The following is a 24,726-nucleotide window of genomic DNA, read 5'->3' on the forward strand; positions in this document are numbered from 1 at the left end:
CCGCAGCGTGTGCACTTACCCTTAGAGTTTGAAGCTTAATACCCTTGTTGTAAGTGACTATTAATTATGCACATATTTATATAGGCTAGTCTCCTATTCTAAGTGGCCATATATGCACCGGGACAAATGGTTGTGCAATATCCATAGACAAATTAATGTAGATTTTTATACCCTGTCCTTACATGAATTATCTATACCACATTGTCACTGTTCATGTCCTTTGTAATTTTAATTTTTAATTTGTGTCATTTTCAAATAAAGTATTGTCCTTAATGTTTTATGATATAATATTAAAAAAATATGGCATTTTTAGTATTATATACAGGTCTTTGTACTCCTTTCTTCCGGTTTTGATCTTATCCGGAGTATTCCTGTTTACCTTAATTGTTGACATTATAGCATTTGTTCTCTGGTTGGTTCTAGGCCCTTTAGTAGAGCTGCACATTTCCTTGCAGCCCGTCCTTCTTTGTGTTGTCACTGCCTCTGTCTTCATTGTTCTCCCAGATCTATTCATCGTGTATTTTCCATGGGGCACAGAGGGCCCAGTGTGGGATCGCACCTCTGTCCCTAGTAATTTATATTAACCCCTTTCTGCCATGAGACGTACTATCCCGTCCATGTGCCCTGGGACTTAATACCCATGGACGTGATAGTACGTCATAGCGATCAGCGGCGCCCACGTGGTGTGCGCCGCTGATCGCGGCCGGGTTTCAGCTGATTATCACAGCTGACACCCGGCACAATGTGTCAGGGGCGGTCGCAGACAGCCCCCGACACGTTAACCCCTTGTACACCGCAATCAAACACGATCGCGGTGTACCGGAGGTTAAAGGGAAGCATCGGCAGGGAGGGGGATCCCTCCGTGCTTCCCTGAGCCCCCCACGGCAGCGCAATGTGCAGCGCTGCTGCGGGGGGCTCCTTCCCTGCAGGCCCCCGAATCCAAGATGGCGACGGGGGCCTGCAGGGAGCCAGCTTCCTCAGTGCCTGCAAAGCGCAGGCATGAGGAAGTCTGCAGCAGTGCCTGTGACATATCGCTGATCTGTCACAGTGATCTGTGATGTGACAGATCAGTGATCTGTCACAGGATAGTGATGTCCCACCTGGGACAATGTAATAAAGTTAAAAAAAAAAGTGTTAAAATTATTTTTTAAAAAGTCCCCCAATAAATTCATTTTTTGGAAATAAAAAAAACAATACAAGTACACATATTTGGTATCACCGCATCCGTAACGACCCGCCCTATAAAACTGTCCCATTAGTTAACCACTTTAGCGAACCCCTTAAAAAATAAAAAACGAAGCAAAAAATGATTTATCATACCGCCGAACAAAAAGTGCAATAACGCGCGATCAAAAAGACGCATATAAATATCCATGGCACCGCTGAAAACGTCATCTTGTCCCGCAAAAAACGAGCTGCCACACAGCATCATCAGCGAAAAAATAAAAGTTATAGCTCGCAGAATAAAGCGATGCAAAAACAATTATTTTTTTATATAAAATAGTTTTCATTGCATAAAACCGACAAAACATAAAAAAAAGACATAAATGAGGTATCGCTGTAACCGTACTGACCCGGAGAATAAAGCCGCTTTATCAATTTTATCACACGCGGAACGGTGTAAACGCACCCCCCAAAAGAAATTCATGAAACGCTGGTTTTTGTTCATTCTGCGTCCCAAAAATCAGAATAAAAAGTGATCAAAAAATGTCACATGCCTGAAAATGATACCAATAAAAACGTCAACTCGTCCCGCAAAAAATAAGACCTCACATGACTCGGTGGGTCAAAATACGGAAAAATTATAGCTCTCAATATGTGGTGATGCAAAAACTATTTTTACAATAAAAAGAGTCTTTTAGCGTGTGACAGCTGCCAAACATAAAACCCGCCATAAATAGTAAATCAAACCCCCCCGTTATCACCCTCTTAGTTAGGGAAAAATAATAAAATTAAAAGAAAATGTATTTATTTCCATTTTCCCACTAGGGTTAGGGCTGAGATTAGGGTTAGGGGTGTGTTGGGGTTAGGGTTGGAGTTACAATTGGGGGGGTTTCCACTGTTTGGACACATCAGGTGCTCTCCAAATGCAACATGGCGTCTGATCTCAATTCCAGCCAGTTCTGAGTTGAAAGTCAAATGGTGCTCCTTCCCTTCCAAGCTCTGCCATGCGCCCAAACAGTGTTTTACCCCCACATATGGGGTATCAGCCTACTCAGGACAAATTGCAAAATAACTTTTGGGGTCCAATTTCTCCTGGTACCCTTAGGAAAATAAAAATTGGGGGCAAAATTATCATTTTTGTGGAAAAAAATCTTTTTATTTTCACGCCCGGGCGTTATAAACTTCTGTGAAGCACTTGTGTGGTGAGCACTTTGAACCCCCATCTAGATAAATTCCGTGGGGGGTCTAGTTTCCAAAATGGGGTTATTTGTGGGGGGTTTCCACTGTTTAGGTACATTAGGGGCTCTCCAAAAGCAACATGACACCTGCAGACCATTCCAAGACATCACTACTTCCCTTCCGAGCCCCGACGTGTGCCCATACAGTAGTTTTTCCCTTCCCCATGACAGCACCGCACATGAGAGAAGGTATCCGCCCCCAGGAAACAGGAAACCTGTAGCAGAGACATAAGAAGGGGGCGGCACCTCTCCCCTCAGTTTGGTTTCCTGCAGGCGGATGCCTGGGGCAGAGCGGTACCTTTGGAGGGATCCCCCTCTGAGATGATCCGGTCGGGAGGCTGAGGTTCCGGGGGGAGAGAGCGGCAGGGGGCGCGGTCGCGTGCGCCTCAGCCCAGCTTGATGGCGCTGCAAACGATGGCCTCCTCCTGTGACTCCCCGGCGGCCGCTCCAGTGGGAGGCAGGGCCGGGGGAGGTGTGGCCACCATGACGCTGGCGCCGATTGAGTGGCGACGGCTTCCGGGGTCGCACCGGAAGTGACGTCGCACGCCGGAGGAGCGGTGTACTGGGCACTTCCGGGCGGGAGCAGTCCCAGAAGCGTGCACCGCTCCTCCATAAGAAGGGAGACGCGGCAGACGCCACTAGTCCCAGAGATGCTGCACACAAGGATGGATCCTGAAGTCGGGGGGGGCCAGGTGAGTGCCTTTGTAAGGCAGCGCTATATATTAACAACGGCCCTGTGTATGCAAAGAATGTGCGTTATGTAGAAAGGCCCTAGCTAAAACGTATGAGAAGCGACTCTGTCGCTCGTGCATTAAAAAGACAGTGGCCGAAGAGTCACCATCCCTGCTCCAAAGCATTAAAGCTATGATCCGGGAGCAAGTAAAATCGACGGTGAAAGATGGCACACGTAGCACTGATAAAACACCTGCCTCACCCCCGCCCCCACTGCCTCCCACAGAGATAACTACTGATATAGAGTGTGAGGAAGAGCAAGGGGAGATAGAGGCCTCGGACTCGGACCTGGACTCCTCGGACGAGGAAAAGGGTCCTCCGTATTTCCTATCTGAAGACATTGGGAAATTGCTAAAGCTTGTAAGGTCCACAGTGGGACTTGAGACACCAAATGAGCCGAAATCAATTCAAGATGCTATGTTTAGCAATCTTGAGGGGAAAAAAACGAAGGGTTTTTCCTTCCATGATAACCTGTTAAATTTAATCAAGAGAGAGTGGGGAAAACCCAACAAAAAAAAAAAAAATGTCCATACCGCAGGCGCTTAAACGTAAATACCCGTTTGATGAGGAGGTATGCGATAAATGGGGAAAAAGCTCCCAGACTAGATGCCGCCATTGCTAGTACATCCAGAGGCATAGCATTGCCATTTGAAGACATGGGCGTCCTAAAAGATCCCCTCGACAAGAAAGCAGACTCTCTTCTAAAAACTGCTTGGGAAGCATTAGCTTGGTCGTTTAAACCAGGCGTGGCTGCAACTTGTACAGCACGTGCTATGGTCAAGTGGTTAGATGAATTAAGTGACCAAATTAAGAATAAATGCCCAAGGGAGACACTGCTGGAGGCAATACCTTTCCTACAGAAGGCAGCGGAATTCCTGGCTGACGCTGCAGTAGATTCCGTCCGAGGTGCTGCCCGTGCATGCGCCTTTTCTAATTCAGGCCGCAGAGCACTTTGGTTAAAAAACTGGTCAGCAGATTTCCAGTCAAAGGTGCCGTCTGTGCCGTCCCCTGTGAGGGCCAATACTTATTTGAAAAAGCACTGGACGAAATTTTGGAAAAAGCATCAGATAAGAAAAAACGGTTTCCAACCCCCTTCCCTAGGCGTCGGTGGACTGAGGCTCACTCGTCCTTTCGTGGAACAGGGAATAGAGGGAGCCGAGGGCGGCCAGACGATAGAACCACGCGGGGTAGGCCCTGGAGGGGAAGGAATGAGAGAGGTTTCCTCTTTAGTAGAACCACCCCGAGACCCGATACCAAGCAATGACGCCAGGGCGGTTGGGGGAAGGCTTCGATTCTTTGTCCATCAGTGGGTAGCATTGCCCACCTCCAAAGTGGGTAACCAACCTGTTGGCCGAGGGCCTACGACTCAGTTTTCTAACCCTTCCTCCTCAAAGACTAAAAGTGACCCGGGTAGCCAAGAAGAATCAGGCTACATTAGAAAAGGAGATCCAGCTCCTCATTCAAAAAGAGGTACTTATAAAAGTACCGTGTCATCAGAAAGGGAAAGGGTTTTACAGTACTCGGTTCCTCACGCCAAAACCAGATGGGTCACTAAGAACAATATTCAATCTCAAAGCCCTGAACCAATATATCAGAACAGAAAAATTCAAAATGGAGACCTTGGAGTCAGCAGTAAAACTGCTCGACCCAGGTTGCTACATGGCAGTAATAGATCTTACCGATGCCTATTACCATGTCCCAATATGGGAAGAACACCAACAATATCTGAGACTGGTAGTAGAGATTGCTCAAATCCCCACTCATCTACAGTACCGGGTGCCTACCCTTCGGGGTATCAGTAGCCCCGCGTATATTTACGAAAATCATCGGGGAAGTAGCGTCCTTTATAAGAAGGGAAAATATCCTGTTAGTACCTTATCTAGATGATTTCCTGGTTATAGCAAACAGCAGGGAAAACTGCGAAGATGCAGTTACAAGGGTCCTGGAGATATTAACCAGGTTAGGCTGGATGATCAATCTGAAAAAATCCAAATTAACTCCAGTACAGTCACAAGAATTCCTTGGAATTCAGTTGGGCTCATTAAAACAGTGCAGCCTTCCAGGAAGGAAAATTGGAGCTATCCACAAAAAAATACAACGGATACAGTCTGGTCGAGCCATACCAGTAAGAGAGGCAATGTCGCTCCTGGGCACGTTAACAGCGACAATTCCAGCGGTCCGGTGAGCACAAAGCCATACGAGAGAACTACAATGGCAGATCCTGTCCGAGCAGGAGAAGAGTCCTTCCAATTTAGATCGGGAGATTATCCTCTCCCCCTCAAGTGCAGGAGTCCCTAAAATGGTGGCTGAGCACCGAAAACCTAAACAGAGCAGTGCCCTGGACGACTCAAAACTCGGTGGTATTGACCACGGATGCAAGTCCGAGTGGTTGGGGGGCACACATAGGGAAACAAACCCTACAGGGCCAGTGGGCACCCGGAATGAGGGAGGCATCCTCAGATCTAAAAGAACTGGCGGCCGTAAGGCGAGCCCTTCCCCTAGTAAAGCAAAAAGTACAAGGGAAACATGTCACCATATTATCCGACAACAGCACGGTCATAGCATACATAAACAGACAAGGGGGTACAAGGTTGGAAACCCTTATGGCAGAGGCCAGGGAATTATTCGCTTGGGCAGAAAACAATATTCTATCCTTATCGGGTACACATTTAAAGGGGGCAGACAATTATCTGGCCGATTATTTAAGCCGTCATGTACTACACCAGGGAGAATGGTCCCTAAGTCAAAAAATATTTGGGGAAATCTGCGCTGCCTGGGGCACACCAGAAGTAGACTTGTTTGCCACCAGGGAAAATCGGAAAGTGGACAGGTTCTACTCCCTAAATCCAAGAGCGCGGCCAGAGGGGGTGGATTCACTACTACACCGGTAGAAATTTCACCTGGCACATGCGTTCCCCCCCGTTGGCATTGATTCCAGTAGTCTTAAAAAAGATCGAGCAGGAAAAAGCTCGAATAATCCTGATTGCGCCCTTCTGGCCGAAAAGGGCATGGTTCACATGGCTCAGACGCATGTCTATCTCGGACCCATGGATCCTCCCAGATACCCCGAATCCGCTATACCAGGGCCCAGTGGAACACCCCAGGGTTCACGGGCTGCACCTCACTGCGTGGAACTTGAGAGGGGACTCCTTCTAGCAAAAGGGTTCTCAGTCTCGTTAGTAACCACCCTGCTCGCTAGCAGGAAAGAGGTAACTTCAGGGAAATACCCAAAAATTTTGGAAAAATTCTTACAGTTCACGGGCCGACAATTGACTAGAACAGCCCAGAAAATACCAATAAAGGAGATCCTAGAGTTCCTCCAGAAAGGACTGGAAAAAGGACTATCCACAAGCACCTTAAAAGTGCAGGTATCGGCCCTGGGTGCATTGTTTGATCAAAAACTGGCAGATCACCCATGGATCTATAGATTCATTCAGGCCTCCTTCACATCCAGGCCCACAAAATTAACACCTATGGTAGCTCCCTGGGATCTAAATTTAGTATTAAGGGCACTGACAGCATCTCCATTCGAACCGATTGCTTCCATCCCAATAAAGGCGCTGACACTAAAAACCGTAATCCTGGTGGCCCTAACCTCAGCTCGTGTTTGCGAGCTGCAGGCGATATCTGTAAATCCACCATATACCACCTTTTTGGATGATAGAGTGATCATAAAAACTGATCCAGCCTTCCTACCAAAGGTAAATTCCAAATTCCACAGGGAGCAGGAGATAATTTTGCCCTCGTTTTGTTCGAAACCCAAATCCCAGGGAGAGGAAACCTTCCATTGTTTAGATGTCAGACGTTGCCTGCTTCAATATATAGAAGCCTCAAAATCATGGCGACAGTCTTCAGCCCTTTTTGTCTCCTTTCAGGGGACAAACGGGTAAAAAAGCTTCAAAGTCAACGACTGCACGATGGCTTTGTATGGGTATTGCACTAGCTCACTCTTCTTCGGATCTCACTCCCCCACTGGGTGTAACGGCTCACTCTACGAGAGCCATAGCCACGTCCTGGGCTGAAAGGGCAAATGCTTCAGTTGAGCAGATCTGTAAAGCAGCAGTATGGTCCTCACCATCCACTTTCTTCCGACACTATAGACTACACCTAGGGCCCTCAAATCTGGCCTTTGGGAGAAAAGTGTTGTCTGCTGTTGTCCCACCTTAGGAGTCTATTCTATGTTTCCTCTCATGTGCGGTGCTGTCATGGGGAAGGGAAAAAATGATAATTACTTACCGGTAATTTGATTTTCCAGAGCCATGACAGCACCGCATTATTCCCGCCCTATCTTGGTGATGGTTGTGTGGTGCACCAGAGGATTTAAAATTATATCTGGATGTGTAAATATATGTATATAAAGGGAAAAGAAGGTGAATATTAGTAGCGCTGTCATATAACATGTATGTAAACTAATAAGGCGGTTACCTTGCATACTCTGAAACAAACTGAGGGGAGAGGTGCCGCCCCCTTCTTATGTCTCTGCTACAGGTTTCCTGTTTCCTGGGGGCGGATACCTTCTCTCATGTGCGGTGCTGTCATGGCTCTGGAAAATCAAATTACCGTTAAGTAATTATCATTTTTCTCCCACATATGGGGTGTCAGCGTACTCAGGACAAATTGGACAACAACTTTTGGGGTCCAATTTCTCCTGGTACCCTTGGGAAAATAAAAAAAATTGGTGACTAAAAGATCATGTTTGTGGAAAAAAACGATTTGTTTTATTTTCACACCTGGGCGTTATAAACTTCTGTGAAGCACTGGAGGGGTCAAAGTGCTCACCACACATCTAGATAAGTTCCTTGGTTGGTCTAGTTTCCAAAATGGTGTCATTTGTGGGGGGTTTCCACTGTTTTGGTACATCAGGGGCTCTCCAAACGCAGCATGGTGTCCGATCTCAATTCCAGCCAAAAGCGTCAAATGGCGCTGCTTCCCTTCCGAGCTCTGCCATGTGCCCAAATAGTGGTCTACCCCCACATCTGGGGTATCCGTGTACTCAGGACAAATTTCACTAACTTTTAGGATCCTGTTACACTTGGGAAAATAAAAATTGGGGGTGAAAAGATCATTTTTGTGGAGAAAATATGATTTTTTTAATTGTACCTCTGTACGTTATAAACTTCTGTGAAGCCCTTGTGGGTTCAAAGTTCTCACCACATATCTAGATAAGGGGGGTCTAGATTCCAAAATGGGGTCACTTGTGGGGGGTTTCCACTGTTTAGGTACATCGGGGGCTCTCCAAACGTGACATGGCGGCCGATCAGAATTCCAGCCAATTTTGCATTGAAAAAGTCAAACGGCGCTCCTTCCCTTCTGAGCTCTGCCATGCGCCGAAACAGTGGTTCCCCCCCACATATCAGTATCGTACTCAGGACAAATTGCACAATAAATTTTGCAGTCCAATTTCTCCTGTTACCCTTGGTAAAATAAAAAAAATTGAACCTAAAGTATTTTTTTTTTTAAATATCAAAAAAATTCCTGTGACGCACCTAAAGGGTTAATAAACTTTTTGAATGTGGTTTTGAGCACCTTAAGGGGTGCAGTTTTTATAATGGTGTCACTTTTGGGTAATTTCTATCATAGACCCCTCAAAGTGGCTTCAAATGTGATGTGGTCTGTAAAAATAAAATGGTGTTGCTAAAATGAGAAATCGCTGGTCAATTTTTAACCCTTAACTTCCTAACAAAAAAAAATTTTGGTTCCAAAATTGTGCTGATGTAAAGTAAACCTGTGGGAAATGTTACACATCAAGTTTTTTGTGTGCCGTATCTTTGTGATTTAAGGGCATAAAAATTCAAAGTTGGAAAATTGCGAAATTTTCGCCAAATTTCCGTTTTTTTTTCACAAATAAATGCAAGTTATTTGAATGAAATTTTACCACTAACATGAAGTACAATATGTCACGAAAAAACAATGTCAGAATCACCGGGATCCATGGAAGCGTTCCCTCATAAAGGGACAGTTGTCAGAATTGTAAAAAATGGCCCGGGCATTAACGTGCAAACCACCCTTGGGACTTAAGTGGTTAAACACTTCATGCCTGAGTGATTTTTTTTTTTTGCTCCTTTATTTGTTCCAGGAGCCATAACTTTTTTTTTTTTCCTCCTTTGTCAGCACAGCTGCATGAGGGCAGGGCTTGTTTATTTGTAGGGCAAGTTGTAGTTTTGAATTACACCAGTCATTTTCCCATGTAATGTACTGGTCATGTGACCGCTCGGCAGGGCTGTGGAGTTGGTATAAAGCGCACCAACTCCTAAATATATAATTGGGTACGGTAGCTCGGTGCAGGATGTGCTGTAAATTTTCATAAGAATTTGGCAAAGTTATGAAATGTCTTATAAATGTCTGTTCCTGATCTAAGGATCTGAGCTTTTTAGCACTTTATGTACATGCTCAGTACACCACAGCCCTGCTGCTTGGTTTCGCTGCCAAAATCACAGCACATCGTGTGAGCATTCACAAGTCAACAGTCACATAGTGACAGCAGATGTTCATGCAAAATATGGACCACTTCTTTACAGGGAATCTGTCACCCTTTTTTTGCCCTATTAGCGGCCGGCATAGACATCGGGGGCTTATCTACAGCATTCTGTAATGCTGTAGATAAGCCTCCGATATAACATGTTTTTCTTCTTTCAGGTTACATTATACTCACCGAGGTGGGCGGTCCGGTCCGATGGGTGTTGCGGTCTGGTCCAACGCCTCCCTCCTTCATGCGATGACGTCCTCGTCTCCCGTCCTGAAATGGCTCCGGGCGCTGGTGCACTGCTCTGCCCTGTTGAGGGCAGAGCAGAATTCTGCAGTGCGCAGGCGCCAGACCTCTCCTGCCGCCTGCACACTGCAGGACTCTACTCTGCCCTCAACAGGGCAGAGCAGTGCGCTTTCGCCGGAGCCATTACAGGACTGGAGAAGAGGACGTCATCGCATGAAGAAGGGAGGCGCCGGACGGGATGGCGACACCCATCGGACAGGACCGCCCACCTCGGTGAGTATAATATAACGTGTTTTTCTTTTCTTTCAGGTTACATCGGAGGCTTATCTACAGCATTACAGAATGCTGTAGATGAGCCCCTGATGTCTATGCCGGCAGCTGACAGGCCAAAAAAAGGGTGACAGATTCCCTTTAAGTGGCTTTAAAAAGTGTAAAAAAAAAAAAAAAAAATGGCGTGTCTCTACTTACTTTTTTTGTTCGATGGTGCGGTGTGATGGCTTTTTTTTTGTATGGGGAGTGGGCACCATTTTGGAGCTCAAAAGCTGTTTTGATCACTTTTTATTGTAGTTTTAGATGGTAATGCTATAACCAAAAAGCAAAAATTCTAAGCCCTGATTCATTAGGACTGGCAATGATTTATTTATTTTTTCTCCACTGGTCTTGATGACTGGCTGTGATGGAATCAGACACTCCTGACTCGTGTAGACGTGTTCACCTCTTCATGACTGTGGAGCGTCTGATGAGTGGCGGGTACCTCTGTGTGCTACGCTAGAAACTTCAATCAGGGAGTGCACGAAATGCCATAATCATAAATTAGATGTGTTGTCACATCACACCTGTTACCACCACCCCCTGCTCCACCAACTTCGTTGCAGCTGGGGAAAAAGTGACTTTAAAACCAAACGTTGCCAGATTTTGGCACAACGCCAGAGTTGCGGAAAAAATGTTTTCACCTTTTCAAAGCTTTTTACTCCATGTTTATTGCAGCATTTACTGTACAGGTTACATCTGTTTTACTGTAACACCCATTACATGCAGCTGTCACCCTCAAAGCAGAAGAATTTATGTGGTTAAACAGCACTGTTCAGAGCTTTGGTTGCATTGGCTGGGTTTGGTGCCCGCTCTGTACACCTGTCAGGGAGAGGTTTATAGCAAAGCCTTGTTTTTTCTTTTATGCTTGTAGCTTCTGTAAGTGCACCTTAGTGAGCACCGATCGATTATACAGCAAGTCGTTTAGTTCTTGTTTATCGGGCCAATGATTCCTAGTTTCCTCTGTTGATCATCCACATGTCTGAATGCAGCATGCATGTGTCAGCGATTTACAGAGTCCTTATAGTTGTCAGTTCTGCTGACATTTACTTAAAGTGCCATCTTGGTCTTAGGATTTTTTTTTTCCATTAGGGCTAAGACCTTACCAGCAGGTAGATCTCTCCCGCCTCAGGTGGGGATTCTCCTGCTTCCTTTGAGATCACGGCAACAAAACCGTTCAATCTCCTCCGCTCTGTTCTGTCGTCGAGGCATCACCGGTAACATGTTGATTGCCGGCTTGGTCCCCGTTGCGTTAGGCTGAGCCGTCTGTCAATCAGCATGACATCAACAGTGACACTGATGTGTTAACGTCACGTCAGAGGAAGCAGGAGACTCGTCGACTTGAGTGGTTTGTAATCGCACTGTTGGGAGAGATCGTCGCATGGCAAAATAGGTAGTTGGCAAATACCGGTCGGTAAGTTTTTAGACTCGTATTAATCCCCTCTCACCTAAGTTCCAGATAAGCCCTTTAAAAGTTCTCTACTACTATAAAAATTGATCTTAATAGACTCACCGACGTATCTAAAAAAGACAAAAGTATTCGATCTCTTATAGATACTTAAATTAAAGGGGTTGATTGCTCATAGAAAACGGAGTATCCTGTAGTGTAATGACAAAAATTTTTTTTTTTTATGAAACCATGTGCAATGGAGGAACTTTTATGGGTTATTTAAGAATAAGTATTGCTTTTTTTTGTTTTTTAAAAAAAGTTCCCCCTTTCATTCAAATGAAATAAGGCAAAAAAAATTTTTTCCCCCAAAAAAAGGACATGCAATTTTGCATTACTGAAACGATAATAGTAATAACTAAGCAACTTTTATTATTCGTTTTTTAACAAATACGGTATAAAACAGTTAATTATAAGTACAATATGTACAAAAGAAGTGGTTAAAAATCTTTTTTTCTTATGAATTTTAGATTCAAAAATTCAATTTGTTTAGATTTCGCCTGTAGTTCCTCCATCAGTTTTACAGCACGTTCAGCATTTTGGTTAGATCTGGGAATGTCAATTAATGACTCCTCGACCAACCAGTGCGCCTTCAAACACTTAATTGCCGCCTTCTTCTGCGTTCGCCATTTCTCGCTGTTGAACAGAAAACTGAAGTTTCCAAGAATTTGGCAGTTCGTTGGCATCCGCGTGAGATTGGAGAGCTTTTCAACATATGGAATACTTGGATCCCTTTTATGTTGAGAATAGGAGGGCAGATTCCTCGTCCAGATAGACCTGTTTGCCTTTACACTGTTGCTGGAATTTCTAGAAGACATTTTCTGAATGACCTGTCCTGCACTTCTTGATCGTAAAACTTGAAGCTTTGCACTGAAAATGAAAAGATAATACTAAATTACAAAATATTTTTAAATATTCCAGAATGTTCTAGATGTGAATAAAATGCCACTTTTTGTTACAACTTAGAAAGATATTTTCTTTATAGATTTAAATTAAAACACGAAAAATCTTTTTTTTGAAAATTTTGAAATGAAAAAGAGGGGGAACTTTTTTGAATATTTTACAAATTTGATAATACTAATGTCATTTGTATGGAATTGTTCCACCAATGTAAGGGGTTTCATTTTTGTTTTGCAAAATTTTTAAAAGTCATCACCCTAGTGTCCTGTCATCCTGAACAATTTTCAGTTACGATTTGCTGTTCTTCACTGGGAGCCGGCCTGGTGGCACATGGGATGGGGGGGGGCTGCTGGTGGATTGGGGCACTTGGTCTAATGGAATTATACTAGTAAATTATATAGCGCACAGTTTCCAGTGAAAACGTTGATATTTTTTCCTTAAACTCTTAAGGCTCTGGTTAATATGAAGGTCCTAATACAGCAATGTGTAGGAGGCGTAACTATGGTGATTAGAACATTCTAAACAAAGTTACACTCTGTAGTACTAAAGCATGTAAATGTGAAATAAGAATAGCATTTCTGCTCCAGGTAATAAGAAAAAATGGAGATACATAATCTATATAATTTTTATCCAATTCATTCTGGCCCAGCACTCAACGACAAATTGATCTCCGGTTTGCTGGGATCCTAGTGTGAACACCTCTCTTGGGTTAAAGCCTGAATTTCTGGGTAGGTAGGATTCTGGTGCAATTAAACCCGCCACATCCTGGAGGCTGGAGTGCTTGGGTTAGCGAGCCAGTATGAGACTGGCACTTGGTAATCGGGGAGCTGGTGTGTATGGGTGTAACTGTGTGTAAATTTATTTATGTATAAAGATGGCTACTCTTAGTTTGCACCTGTGCACACCAGTTTTTCCTGATTTGCAGGTGCCAAGTGAGTCTTTTGTCATTTCTATAAGGGTTTCATTTCACATAGCGACGCACCAGCGATCCCGACAAGACATTCGAGCATGATCAGCGATATCCAGCGGGGGGGGGGGGGTTGGGGCGGTTGCTGCTATGTTTCACATGTAGCGAGATCGCTGGTGCGTCACAAAATCGGTGACGCATCAGCGATCTCGCTATGTGAGACGGGGCCTTAACTACACCCTTGTCCTCCATACAAATTGCAGCGTGACCATTGCCACATATTTTCCCTTCCATTATAGTATGGTATAATCGTGCCCTCCCCAGTAAGCAAAAGTGGCGGTCCTTGTGGCCTCCCACAACAAAGAGCTGACAGCAGACTTTGCCACTTTGTTCTACTGGTAATGTATGTTTGCAATCATCCCTGTGACTCTAAAATAAAAATACAGGCAAAGAAATCTATTTGAATCAGCTGGAGTGTATTGGTCTCCTCCCTGGCATTAAGTTTATGGTTGCCTCTTGTCTACTGTGAATTCAGATTTGGATTTTCTTCCAAAAACTCTTGTGCTGCCTGGATTATATCCTCTTGTCTGACTCCAGGAATAGTAATGGTGAGTATACCTGCAATCATCATGGCCAGAGCCAGCATACAGATAATGGGTCGTGGTGGAAGTTCCGCTCTTCGTTGATCCCTATGCTCATTGCTTGGTATGTTGTGAAACATAATATTCTCATAATTTCTTGCCACTGGTTCACTTTGTTCCATGTTGGTGCTCCCTTGATGAGATATCTCTGGTTTCGTGGGGGGGACGGTGGCAGCATTATGTAGATCTGATTTCTGAGCTTGCTTGGAGTAGCTGTGAAATAGGCCGAACACAAGTAAAGTTTTTAGCTAGTGACGTTCTGAAGCTCCCTGGAATATATTAGAACACCACGGAATGTATATTGTGGCTTCTACATAGAATGCTTTGTTTCCGTGGTAACAGACTTAAGGGGTTCTGTTTTACTTTTAATAAAGTTAATTGAAACAATTTGCTGCTCTTCCTGGTTCAGCTTTTTCGTGTCGAGCTTCTACGTTTTGCATTTCCGTTTTAGGGCATCATTAAAAGTGTGACTGTAACGGGCACTGCTGATTTGTATTTCATTTTTATTTGATTTGCCTAGGATCGGGGAGCAGTACTATAAAGATGCCATGGAGCAGTGCCACAATTACAACGCTCGCTTATGTGCAGAGCGCAGCGTTCGTATGCCATTCTTGGATTCCCAGACGGGTGTAGCTCAGAGCAATTGTTATATATGGATGGAAAAGAGACACCGGGGCCCAGGTATGACACCATTATATTGTACTGTATGCCGTTGGCTAAAGTTAGTCAGGCTGGCTTCCCACAGTGCACAATCTGCATGAAACTGAAGCCAAGCTCCTCTGCTGCCTCCAATGAACGCATGAGATTGTGATAACTGAGTTATTAGTGCAAGCATCGCACAACTCTGCATTAACATATGCAGTAGCGCAGCTTGTGAATACCACTTCAACTTCTCAGCATACATATATACACATACAGATAGTAGGGGAGAGTATGGCTACAGAATCCAGCTGCTCAGTTTGTTTGCTTTCTTACTGTGTGGACACAGGCCGCCCCTACTTTCTCCCTCTATGACCACATTTGCTCCTTTTTTCCCCAATTCAAGATTATATGTAAGAAGCTATATACAAAATATGGCTAATTCTAGGGGAAAATTATATATATATATATATATATATATATATATATATATATAATGTACAGACCAAAAGTTTGGACACACTTTCTCATTCAGAGTTTTCTTTATTTTCATGACTATGAAAATTGTAGATTCACTCTGAATGCATCAAAACTATGAATTAACACATGTGGAATTATATAATTAACAAAAAAGTGTGAAACAACTGAAAATGTCTTATATTCTAGGTTCTTCAAAGTAGCCACCTTTTGCTTTGATTAATGCTTTGCACACTCTTGGCATTCTCTTGATGAGCTTCAAAAGGTAGTCACCGTAAATGGTTTTCACTTCACAGGTGTGCCCTGTCAGGTTTAATAAGTGGGATTTCTTGCCTTATAAATGGGGTTGGGACCATCAGTTGTGTTGTGCAGAAGTCTGGTGGTTACACAGCTGATAGTCCTACTGAATAGACTGTTAGCTGCTTTTTTCTTTCCATAATACAAATTCTAAGTAAAGAAAAACTAGTGACCATCATTACTTTTAAGAAATGAAGGTCAGTCAGTCCGAAAAATTGGGAAAACTTTGAAAGTGTCCCCAAGTGCAGTGGCAAAACCATCAAGTGCTACAAAGAAACTGTCTCACATGAGGACCGCCCCAGGAAAGGAAGACCAAGAGTCACCTCTGCTGCGGAGGATAAGTTCATCCGAGTCACCAGCCTCAGAAATGGCAGGTTAGCAGCAGCTCAGATTAGAGACCAGGTCAATGCCACACAGAGTTCTAGCAGCAGACACATCTCTACAACAACTGTTAAGAGGAGACTTTGTGCAGCAGGCCTTCATGGTAAAATAGTTGCTAGGAAACCACTGCTAAGGACAGGCAACAAGCAGAAGAGACTTGTTTGGGCTAAAGGACACAAGGAATGGACATTAGACCAGTGGAAATCTGTGCTTTGGTCTGATGAGTCCAAATTTGAGATCTTTGGTTCCAACCACGGTGTCTTTGTGCGACGCAGAAAAGGTGAACGGATGAACTCTACATGCCTGGTTCCCACCGTGAAGCATGGAGGAGGAGGTGTGATGGTGTGGGGGTGCTTTGCTGGTGGCACTGTTAGGGATTTATTCAAAATTGAAGGCATACTGAACCAGCATAGCTACCACAGCATCTTGCAGCGGCATGCTATTCCATGCAGTTTGCGTTTAGTTGGATCATCATTTTATCTTTCAACAGGACCATGACCCCAAACACACCTCCAGGCTGTATAAGGGCTATTTGACCAAGAAGGAGAGTGATTGGGTGCTACGCCAGATGACATATTTTCAGTTGTTTCACACTTTTTTGGTAATTTATATAATTCCACATGTGTTAATTCATAGTTTTGATGCCTTCAGAGTGAATCTACAATTTTCATAGTCATGAAAATAAAGAAAACTCTTTGAATGAGAAGGTGTGTCCAAACTTTGGTCTGTACTGTGTGTGTATATATATATATATATATATATATATATATATATATATATATATATATATATATATATATATATATATATATACACACAACGACAGAGCAAAGTCCAGCAATAACGTGAACAATCCAGGATGCTGTTAAAACATTTTTTGTCTTTCTTTTTATTCATAAATCCATTAAAATACAATGGTCCAAGCAGTTCAAAACAGCAATAACGCAGGAAAGTAGTGCAGATAGGACTACGCGTTTCAGCGGTAAAACCCGCCTTCACGGTCCAGAGATTCTGGACCGTGAAGAAGGCGGGTTTTACCACTGAAACGCGTAGTCCTATCTGCACTACTTTCCTGCGTTATTGCTGTTTTGAACTGCTTGGACCATTGTATTTTAATGGATTTATGAATAAAAAGAAAGACAAAAAAATTTTTAACCGCATCCTGGATTGCTCACGTTATTTCTGGACTTTGTTCTGTCGATGTTCACATTTGTATGGATGGACTCCTACATCCAGATCCGGGCACAACGGAGTTAACCAGGTCAGCTGAGGTCCCAGGTGGTTCACAGGAGTGAGCTGGTCTACATTGTTGGAGATAGAGAGAGATATATATATATATATATATATATAGATATATAGCGCCCTGCAAAAGTATTTGGCTCCCTGGAACTTTTTAACCTTTTCCCACATGTCATGCTTCAAACATAAAGATACCAAATGTAAATTTTTGGTGAAGAATCAACAACAAGTAGGACACGATTGTGAAGTTAAACAAAATTTATTGGTTATTTTAAATTTTTGTGGAAATACAAAAACTGAAAAGTGGGGCGTGCAATATTATTCGGCCCCTTTACTTTCATTGCAGCAAACGCACTCCAGAAGTTCATTGTGGATCTCTGAATGATCCAATGTTGTCCTAAATGACTAATGATGATAAATATAATCCACCTGTGTGTAATCAAGTCTCCGTATAAATGCCACTGCCCTGTGATAGTATCAGGGTTCTGTTTTGAAGCCCAGAGAGCATCATGAAGACCAAGGAACACAACAGGCAGGTCCGTGATACTGTTGTACAAAAGAGCCGTATTTGGATACAAAATGATTTCCGAAACTTTAAACATCCCAAGGAGCACTGCATGCGATCATATTGAAATGGAAGGAGAATCACACCACTGCAAATCTACCAACACCCCGCCGTCCCTCTAAACTTTCATCTCAAATAAGCAGAAGACTGATCAGAGATGCAGCCAAGAGACCCATGATCACTGGATGAACTGCAGAGATCTACAGCTGAGGTGGGACAGTCTGTCCATAGGACAACAATCAGTCTTACACTGCACAAATCTGGCCTTTATGGAAGAGTGGCAAGAAGAAGGCAATTTCTCAAAGATATCCATAAAAAGTGTTGTTTAAAGTTTGCAACAAGCCACCTGGGAGACACATCAAACATGTGGAAGAAGGTGCTCTGCTCAGATGAAACCAAAATCGAACGTTTTGGCAACAATGCCAGGCGATATGTTTGTCTTAAAGGCAACACAGCTCATCACCCTGAACACACCATCAAACATGGTGGTGGCAGCATCATGGTTTGGGCCTGCTTTTCTTTAGCAGGGACAGGGCAGATGGGAAGATGGATGGAGCCAAATACAGGACCATTCTCTCTCACCCATGACAGCATGACGGAGAGAGGGATCCTCCCTTCAGGGAGAGGACTCTACAGATAAAAAGGTGGCACCTCTCCTCCGCCCTCTGTTGGGTTCCTGTCCCTGACGGGTGACCGACAGATGTACATACCGGGAAAAAGAAAGAGAAAAGGTCCGGGCACTGACAGCGGGGAGCCCCCTTTCACGGCGGGTGCAGTGCCCGAAGCCACCAGAGGGGAGACGACGGAGCCGCTGCTCCGGAAAGGAGGCAGGGGCTAGCGGGGACCCAGGATAAACGTCGGGCAGCGCCATGTACAGAGGTGTACCAACATGGCCGCTGCCCCGGAAATGGACGACTTCTGGGTCGGTGCATGCGCAGTGCGTGCTCCCCGGGAGAGAGCGGTGCAGCATGGGAGAGGATGTGACGTCACACGCCAGGAAATTCAAATAGCAAGCGCTGAAGTTACTCCTGGCTAGAAGCGTCCTGTGCATCATGGAGGACAGCGACCAACAAGAGGAGCAGCAGCCCAAGCATCAGCAGCAACACCACCATCACCGGCAGAAGGAGTGGGACAGGCGTGACGGCCTTTCCAGCAGCTACTCCACGCAGCACAGCAGGTTGGCTGCAAGAAGCAAGTCGCCATCCTTGGATCAGTCTATTCAGGACATAATTCCACCTTCCAAACCGGTACCTGCAACCGCGCATATCTGGTGAGTGATCTTCGAGAATGTTCACCATTGTAATAGGCTGCTTTTCCCTTAATAGGGAAAGAAGGGGAAAAGAGAGAACAGGGAATGTCCCACTTGTAGTAGAGCCTTACCAGTCTAATGGGATAAGAAGCTCTGCAAATCATGCATACAGGAGGTGCTTTGTGAGGAAACCCCGGATTTCGCCTCTGACCTAAGAGCTGTAATCAGATCGGAGGTTCAGAGTGCCTTACATCCCTGAATCGGGCAAAAAGTTCAAAAGAGCGCTGTAGTGGGTTCCCAGTCAGACGCCTCGACATCGGGGGAAATTACCTTGCATACCTCGAACACCTGCTCGTCATCCTCAGACGAGGAAACGGGAGGCCGTCATTGTTTTGCCCTAGAGGAGGTAGACACTAGTAAAAGCAGTAAGGTCTACCATGGGGTTATCAGACCCTCGTCAGTCCAGGACATAATGTTTGGGGGACCTGGGCCAAAAGAGACACAGGGTGTTCCCGCTAACCGAGAACATACAGGGCCTGATCAAAAAAGAATGGGAGAAGCCGGACAGGAAAAACTCCACGGTATCTTCCCTTGAGAGGAAATATCCCTTCGATGAGGCGTCCACATCTTGGGACAAGGCCCCGAAACTCGACGTAGCAGTCGTCAAGGCCTCAAAAAAAGTTTGCACTCCCCTTGAGGACATGGGAACTCTTAAAGACCCCTTAGTCAAAAAGGTTGATGCCTTCCTCAAGGGCACATGGGAGTCAGCTAGGGGAAATCTTAGGCCAGCAATAGCGGCAACATGTACCTCCAGAGCCCTTATGGTATGAGTGGATCAACTAGAGAAACAGCTGAGGGAAGGTACACCCAGGGAGAAAATTCTGTGTTCTATTCCAGTAATAAGGGGAGCTGTGGCCTTCCTGGCGGGCTCATCGTCTGACTCAGGTTATCATCCAAAGCGACAGCCCTGTCGAACACAGGCCAAAGAACGTTATGGCTCAAATGTTGGCCAGGGGATTTACAAACTAAAATGAAGCTGTGCTCAATCCCCTGTGAAGGGAAGTTCCTATTTGGTGAGACGCTAGATGACATCCTCCAAAAGGCAGGAGACAAGAAGGGGTTTCCAAACCTGGGGCCTACAGCGTTTAAGAGGTCCTTTCGTAACAAAAGTTCTTTCAGCGAAGGCCACCGAGGGAACAGAAATAGGATGAGAGGAGAGAGAGGGTTCCTCTTCGGTAACTCGTCCAGAGACCCGAAGCCCTCTAAGTGACAGTTTGCCCAGGGTGTAGGGGACATTATTATTATGCATTTATATAGCGCCATTTATTCCATGGCGCTTTACATCAGGGCTGTGGAGTCGGTAAGCCAAACCTGCGACTCCGACTCCTCAATTTCCCTTACACCAACTCCGACTCCACGACTCCCACATATATTGCTTATATTTAAGTGAAAAATTTATTCTAGTACATTGTGAACATCAGACATTAAATCATTTTTATGATACAATAATCAAGATATTTAGAACATATTATTTATTGGAATACGACTTTAGAACACGAACTGTAATAAATTGTAAACATGTAATACACTATGTAATATCGAATGTGTGTGTGTGTGTATATATATATATATATATATATATATATATATATATATATATATATATATATATATATATATATATATATATATATATATATATATATAATATACACTCACTGGCCACTTTATTAGGTACACCATGCTAGTAACGGGTTGGACCCCCTTTTGCCTTCAGAACTGCCTCAATTCTTCGTGGCAGAGATTCAACAAGGTGCTGGAAGCATTCCTCAGAGATTTTGGACCATATTGACATGATGGCATCACACAGTTGGCGCAGATTTGTCGGCTGCACATCCCTGATGCGAATCTCCCGTTCCACCACATCCCAAAGATGCTCTATTGGATTGAGATCTGGTGACTGAGGAGGCCATTTGAGTACAGTGAACTCATTGTCATGTTCAAGAAACCAATCTGAGATGATTCGAGCTTTATGACATGGCGCATTATCCTGCTGAAAGTAGCCATCAGATGTTGGGTACATTGTGGTCATAAAGGGATGGACATGGTCAGCAACAATACTCAGGTAGGCTGTGGCGTTGCAACGATGCTCAATTGGTACCAAGGGGCCCAAAGAGTGCCAAGAAAAAATTCCCCACACCATGACACCACCACCACCAGCCTGAACCGTTGATACAAGGCTGGATGGATCCATGCTTTCATGTTGTTTACGCCAAATTCTGACCCTACCATCCGAATGTCGCAGCAGAAATCGAGACTCCTCAGACCAGGCAACGTTTTTCCAATCTTCTACTGTCCAATTTCGATGAGCTTGTGCAAATTGTAGCCTCAGTTTCCTGTTCTTAGCTGAGAGGAGTGGTACCCAGTGTGGTCTTCTGCTGCTGTAGCCCATCTGCCTCAAAGTTCGACGCACTGTGCGTTCAGAGATGCTCTTCTGCCTACCTTGGTTGTAACGGGTGGCAATTTGAGTCACTGTTGCCTTTCTATCAGCTCGAACCAGTATGCCCATTCTCCTCTGACCTCTGGCATCAACAAGGCATTTCCGGCCACAGAACTGCCGCTCAATGGATTTTTTTTCTTTTTCGGACCATTCTCTGTAAACCCTAGAGATGGTTGTGCGTGAAAATCCCAGTAGATCAGCAGTTTCTGAAATACTCAGACCAGCCCTTCTGGCACCAACAATCATGCCACGTTCAAAGGCACTCAAATCACCTTTCTTCCCCATACTGATGCTCGGTTTGAACTGCAGGAGATTGTCTTGACCATGTCTACATGCCTAAATGCACTGAGTTGCCGCCATGTGATTGGCTGATTAGAAATTAAGTCTTAACACACAGTTGGACAGGTGTACCTAATAAAGTGGCCAGTGAGTGTATATATATATATATATATATATATATATATATATATATATACTATGTAATAAACTATAAGTGGCAAAAAACAGTTTTCAACAAAAACATGCTAAATAACATTTGTGCAGTCTATGAATTTGTTCTAAGAAGTAAAATTGCCTCCATCAGATCCTCCTTCATAGATGACCTCAAATCTGACCTAATAATTTTAAGGCTAGAGGACAACCTCTCTACACTAACTTGGGTCGGAGGCAAAGCCGTAACCACATGGGCAACATCTCTAACAATTTCCGGGTATAAAGGAATTGCCTCATGCACAGTCAGTTTTGATGAACGGTTGAATTTTTCTATTTCTTTGAGAACAAGTGAAACATTTTGCTGAAATATGGTCAATCTGCTTGCTATAGGAGACAGAGTGAAATATTTTTCCTTGCGGCAACGCTTTGCCTGCTCCATGTCATCCAAATACTTGTCAAAGTCAAACTCCTCATCTGATGAGGATGAAGATATGGCAGCAGTAGCACTGTCAGGACCCAAGTCCTCTTGCGCCTGGCAGTCCTCCTGTAGGCCATTCATCTTAACTGCTACCTCAGTTAGAGCTTCATTTCCTTTAGTAAGCTGTTGATCATCAAGCAATATACGATGACTTGGGTCCACATAAACAGCTGCCAGAAAAATTTTATTTTCCAATAGCTGTGTCTCTCCGTTTCATTGAAGCAGAAATGCCATCTGCGATTAAACAGCAAAATAGCAAGTTCTTCCGCTCCCTCATGAAAATGCCAGGAGTTAAATCCTCAGCTTGTAATTTTTTTTAGTCACAGTAAATGGGTGATTAAGCAATTCCTTCAATTCAGCCACCTGTGTCCATTGACCTTCATTTAGGGTTACCTGAGGGTTCGCCATATCTATAAGAAACGGTTTTAGTTGATCAACAATTGCCCTTTTCCAGCACGTCTCTTCAAGATGGAATCAATTTTAGGGGTTCTGGCGGCAATAACCAATTTCCTCACTTTTCCAATCAGATTTCCAGCATGTCCCTCCTGCAGACTATCTCTTATTGCCAGCTGCAGCATGTGCACAACACAGCGCATGTGATGAATAGGAAAGTGTTTTGAAGCAGCTTCAACAAGATCATCTATTTCTACAGTATAATTTTGCTGTTCTTCTGTAGTAATATCTTTGTTCCTCAGTTACATGAACAGCACTGTGGCCTTCCATCTCAAACATACTGAATCCTAAATGTTCCTCTAGCTGTTTTTCTTTACTCTCATTCATCAGTGTAATTGTACTTATGTTTGAAGCATTGTCCGTTACAATAGCAAGAACCTGTTCTTTTTTGAGTTCGTAATCTTGCAGAACTTTTTCCACTAAGGCCTGGAGAAACTGGCTGCTGTGATGAGCTTTACTATCTTTTACTGCCAGCGTGTTGGTAACAATTTTTGTTGTCACAAACATATCGAACATTGATGGCAAAATAGTTCATTCTGTGACGTGTGCAGGCATCCATTTTAAGAAACATGAAGCGTCTTTTGAGTCTATTTAAGATCTTCCTTTTTGTTTAAGGGCTTCTTCAATCACTAATTTTCTAATACTTTCTCTTTCCAGATAAACACCAAGTTTGGGGGCCATTTCTCCATTAAGAGCTGTAAAAGCTGGTCGTGCAAATAATGTTAATGGTACACCGTCCTTCACAACAAGCTGTATGAGCTGTCTTTTAGACATATCTGCTGTCATTGTTACAGTAACTTTGTCACTTACAAAATATCTTGTTAATGATGTTTGAGACGCTCTTTCCTCCTCCTTTGCCTGGCAGGAAGTGTTAGTCTGTGTGCTACCCAGCTTTCATTCTTTTTGGTACAGATAAGATATGGATAGACAGATATGGATAAATAGAGCAGATTTCTATTCCGCTTTTGATATTGAAAACATTATCTATGAGCTCAAACCTTTCAGGTGATGAGGTTTTTTAAAAATCTGATCGGCTTTTGCAGCTGAAAAACGTATCCACAAAAAACGCAGCAAAAACGCTGTGTGAATGTAGCCTTAGATCAGGAATAGAACAGCCATTTATAGGGCATTTCATAACTTTCCCAAATTCCTATGAAAAAATATTCAGCACATTCTGCATTGAACTACTGTACCCAATTTATTATATATTTTAGGAGTCGGTCCATTTTATACCGGCTCCGACTCCACGACTCCGACTCCACAGCCCTGCTTTACATGTGAAAAGGGGGAAAAGATATACAAGTACAATAAACCTGTGTAAGACAAGGGACACAGAAGGAGAGAGGACCCTGCCCGTGAGGGCTCAGTCTACAGGGATGGGTGAGGATACACTAGGAGAGGGTAGAGCGGGTTGTGCAGTGGTTCACTAGACTCAGGATCGTTGCAGGCTTGTTGAAACAGGTGCGTCTTCAGATTATTTCTTTTCCTTCCAGCCTGGTGGAAAATCTCAAACAGTCCTTGGATATTAAGTCTGATCGAGTCAGACCTAAGGATAGACTTTCTCTCTCTCTCTCTCTCTCTCTCTCTCTCTCTCTCTCTCTCTCTCTCTCTCTCTCTCTCTCTCTCCCACCTGAAAAATGTGATGACTCCACTGAGATCCTCTTCGCGAGAGCAAAAAGCTTGAGAAAGTGAGGTCCTAAGTTTAGTAAAAAAAAAAGAGTCCTTCAGGAGGTTCCCCTTCAGGAGACGGGCAGAGGGTTCTACTCCCCTCTTTTTCTGGTGACCAAACTGGACGGCACCTTCCGAACAATCACAAATCTAAAGAAACTAAACGGATATGTCAAAAATCAGAGATTCAAAATGGAGTCAATCAAGTCCACCACCAAAGTCCTGTTCCCGAACTGCTTCATGACGGTATTAGACCTCAGCGATGCGTACTGTCACATCCCCATTCACAAAGACTCCCGAA

General features: G+C 44.0%; 1 protein-coding gene across 2 annotated transcripts in view; it reads left to right on the plus strand.

Annotated features, from left to right (window-relative positions):
* The window catches only part of DPF2 (double PHD fingers 2), an 85,776-nt gene that overhangs the window by 9,583 nt on the left and 51,467 nt on the right, over window positions 1-24,726 (plus strand). For both annotated transcript variants that reach the window (XM_073554520.1, XM_073554521.1), the window contains exon 2: window positions 14,568-14,728. In XM_073554520.1, the coding sequence (XP_073410621.1) occupies window positions 14,568-14,728 (161 nt within the window). The remainder of the gene's footprint in view (window positions 1-14,567; window positions 14,729-24,726) is intronic.

This window comes from Dendrobates tinctorius, unplaced genomic scaffold (assembly GCF_039654945.1).
Source record: "Dendrobates tinctorius isolate UK_male_01 unplaced genomic scaffold, ASM3965494v1 ptg000211l, whole genome shotgun sequence".
Taxonomy (NCBI): Eukaryota; Metazoa; Chordata; class Amphibia; order Anura; family Dendrobatidae; genus Dendrobates; species Dendrobates tinctorius.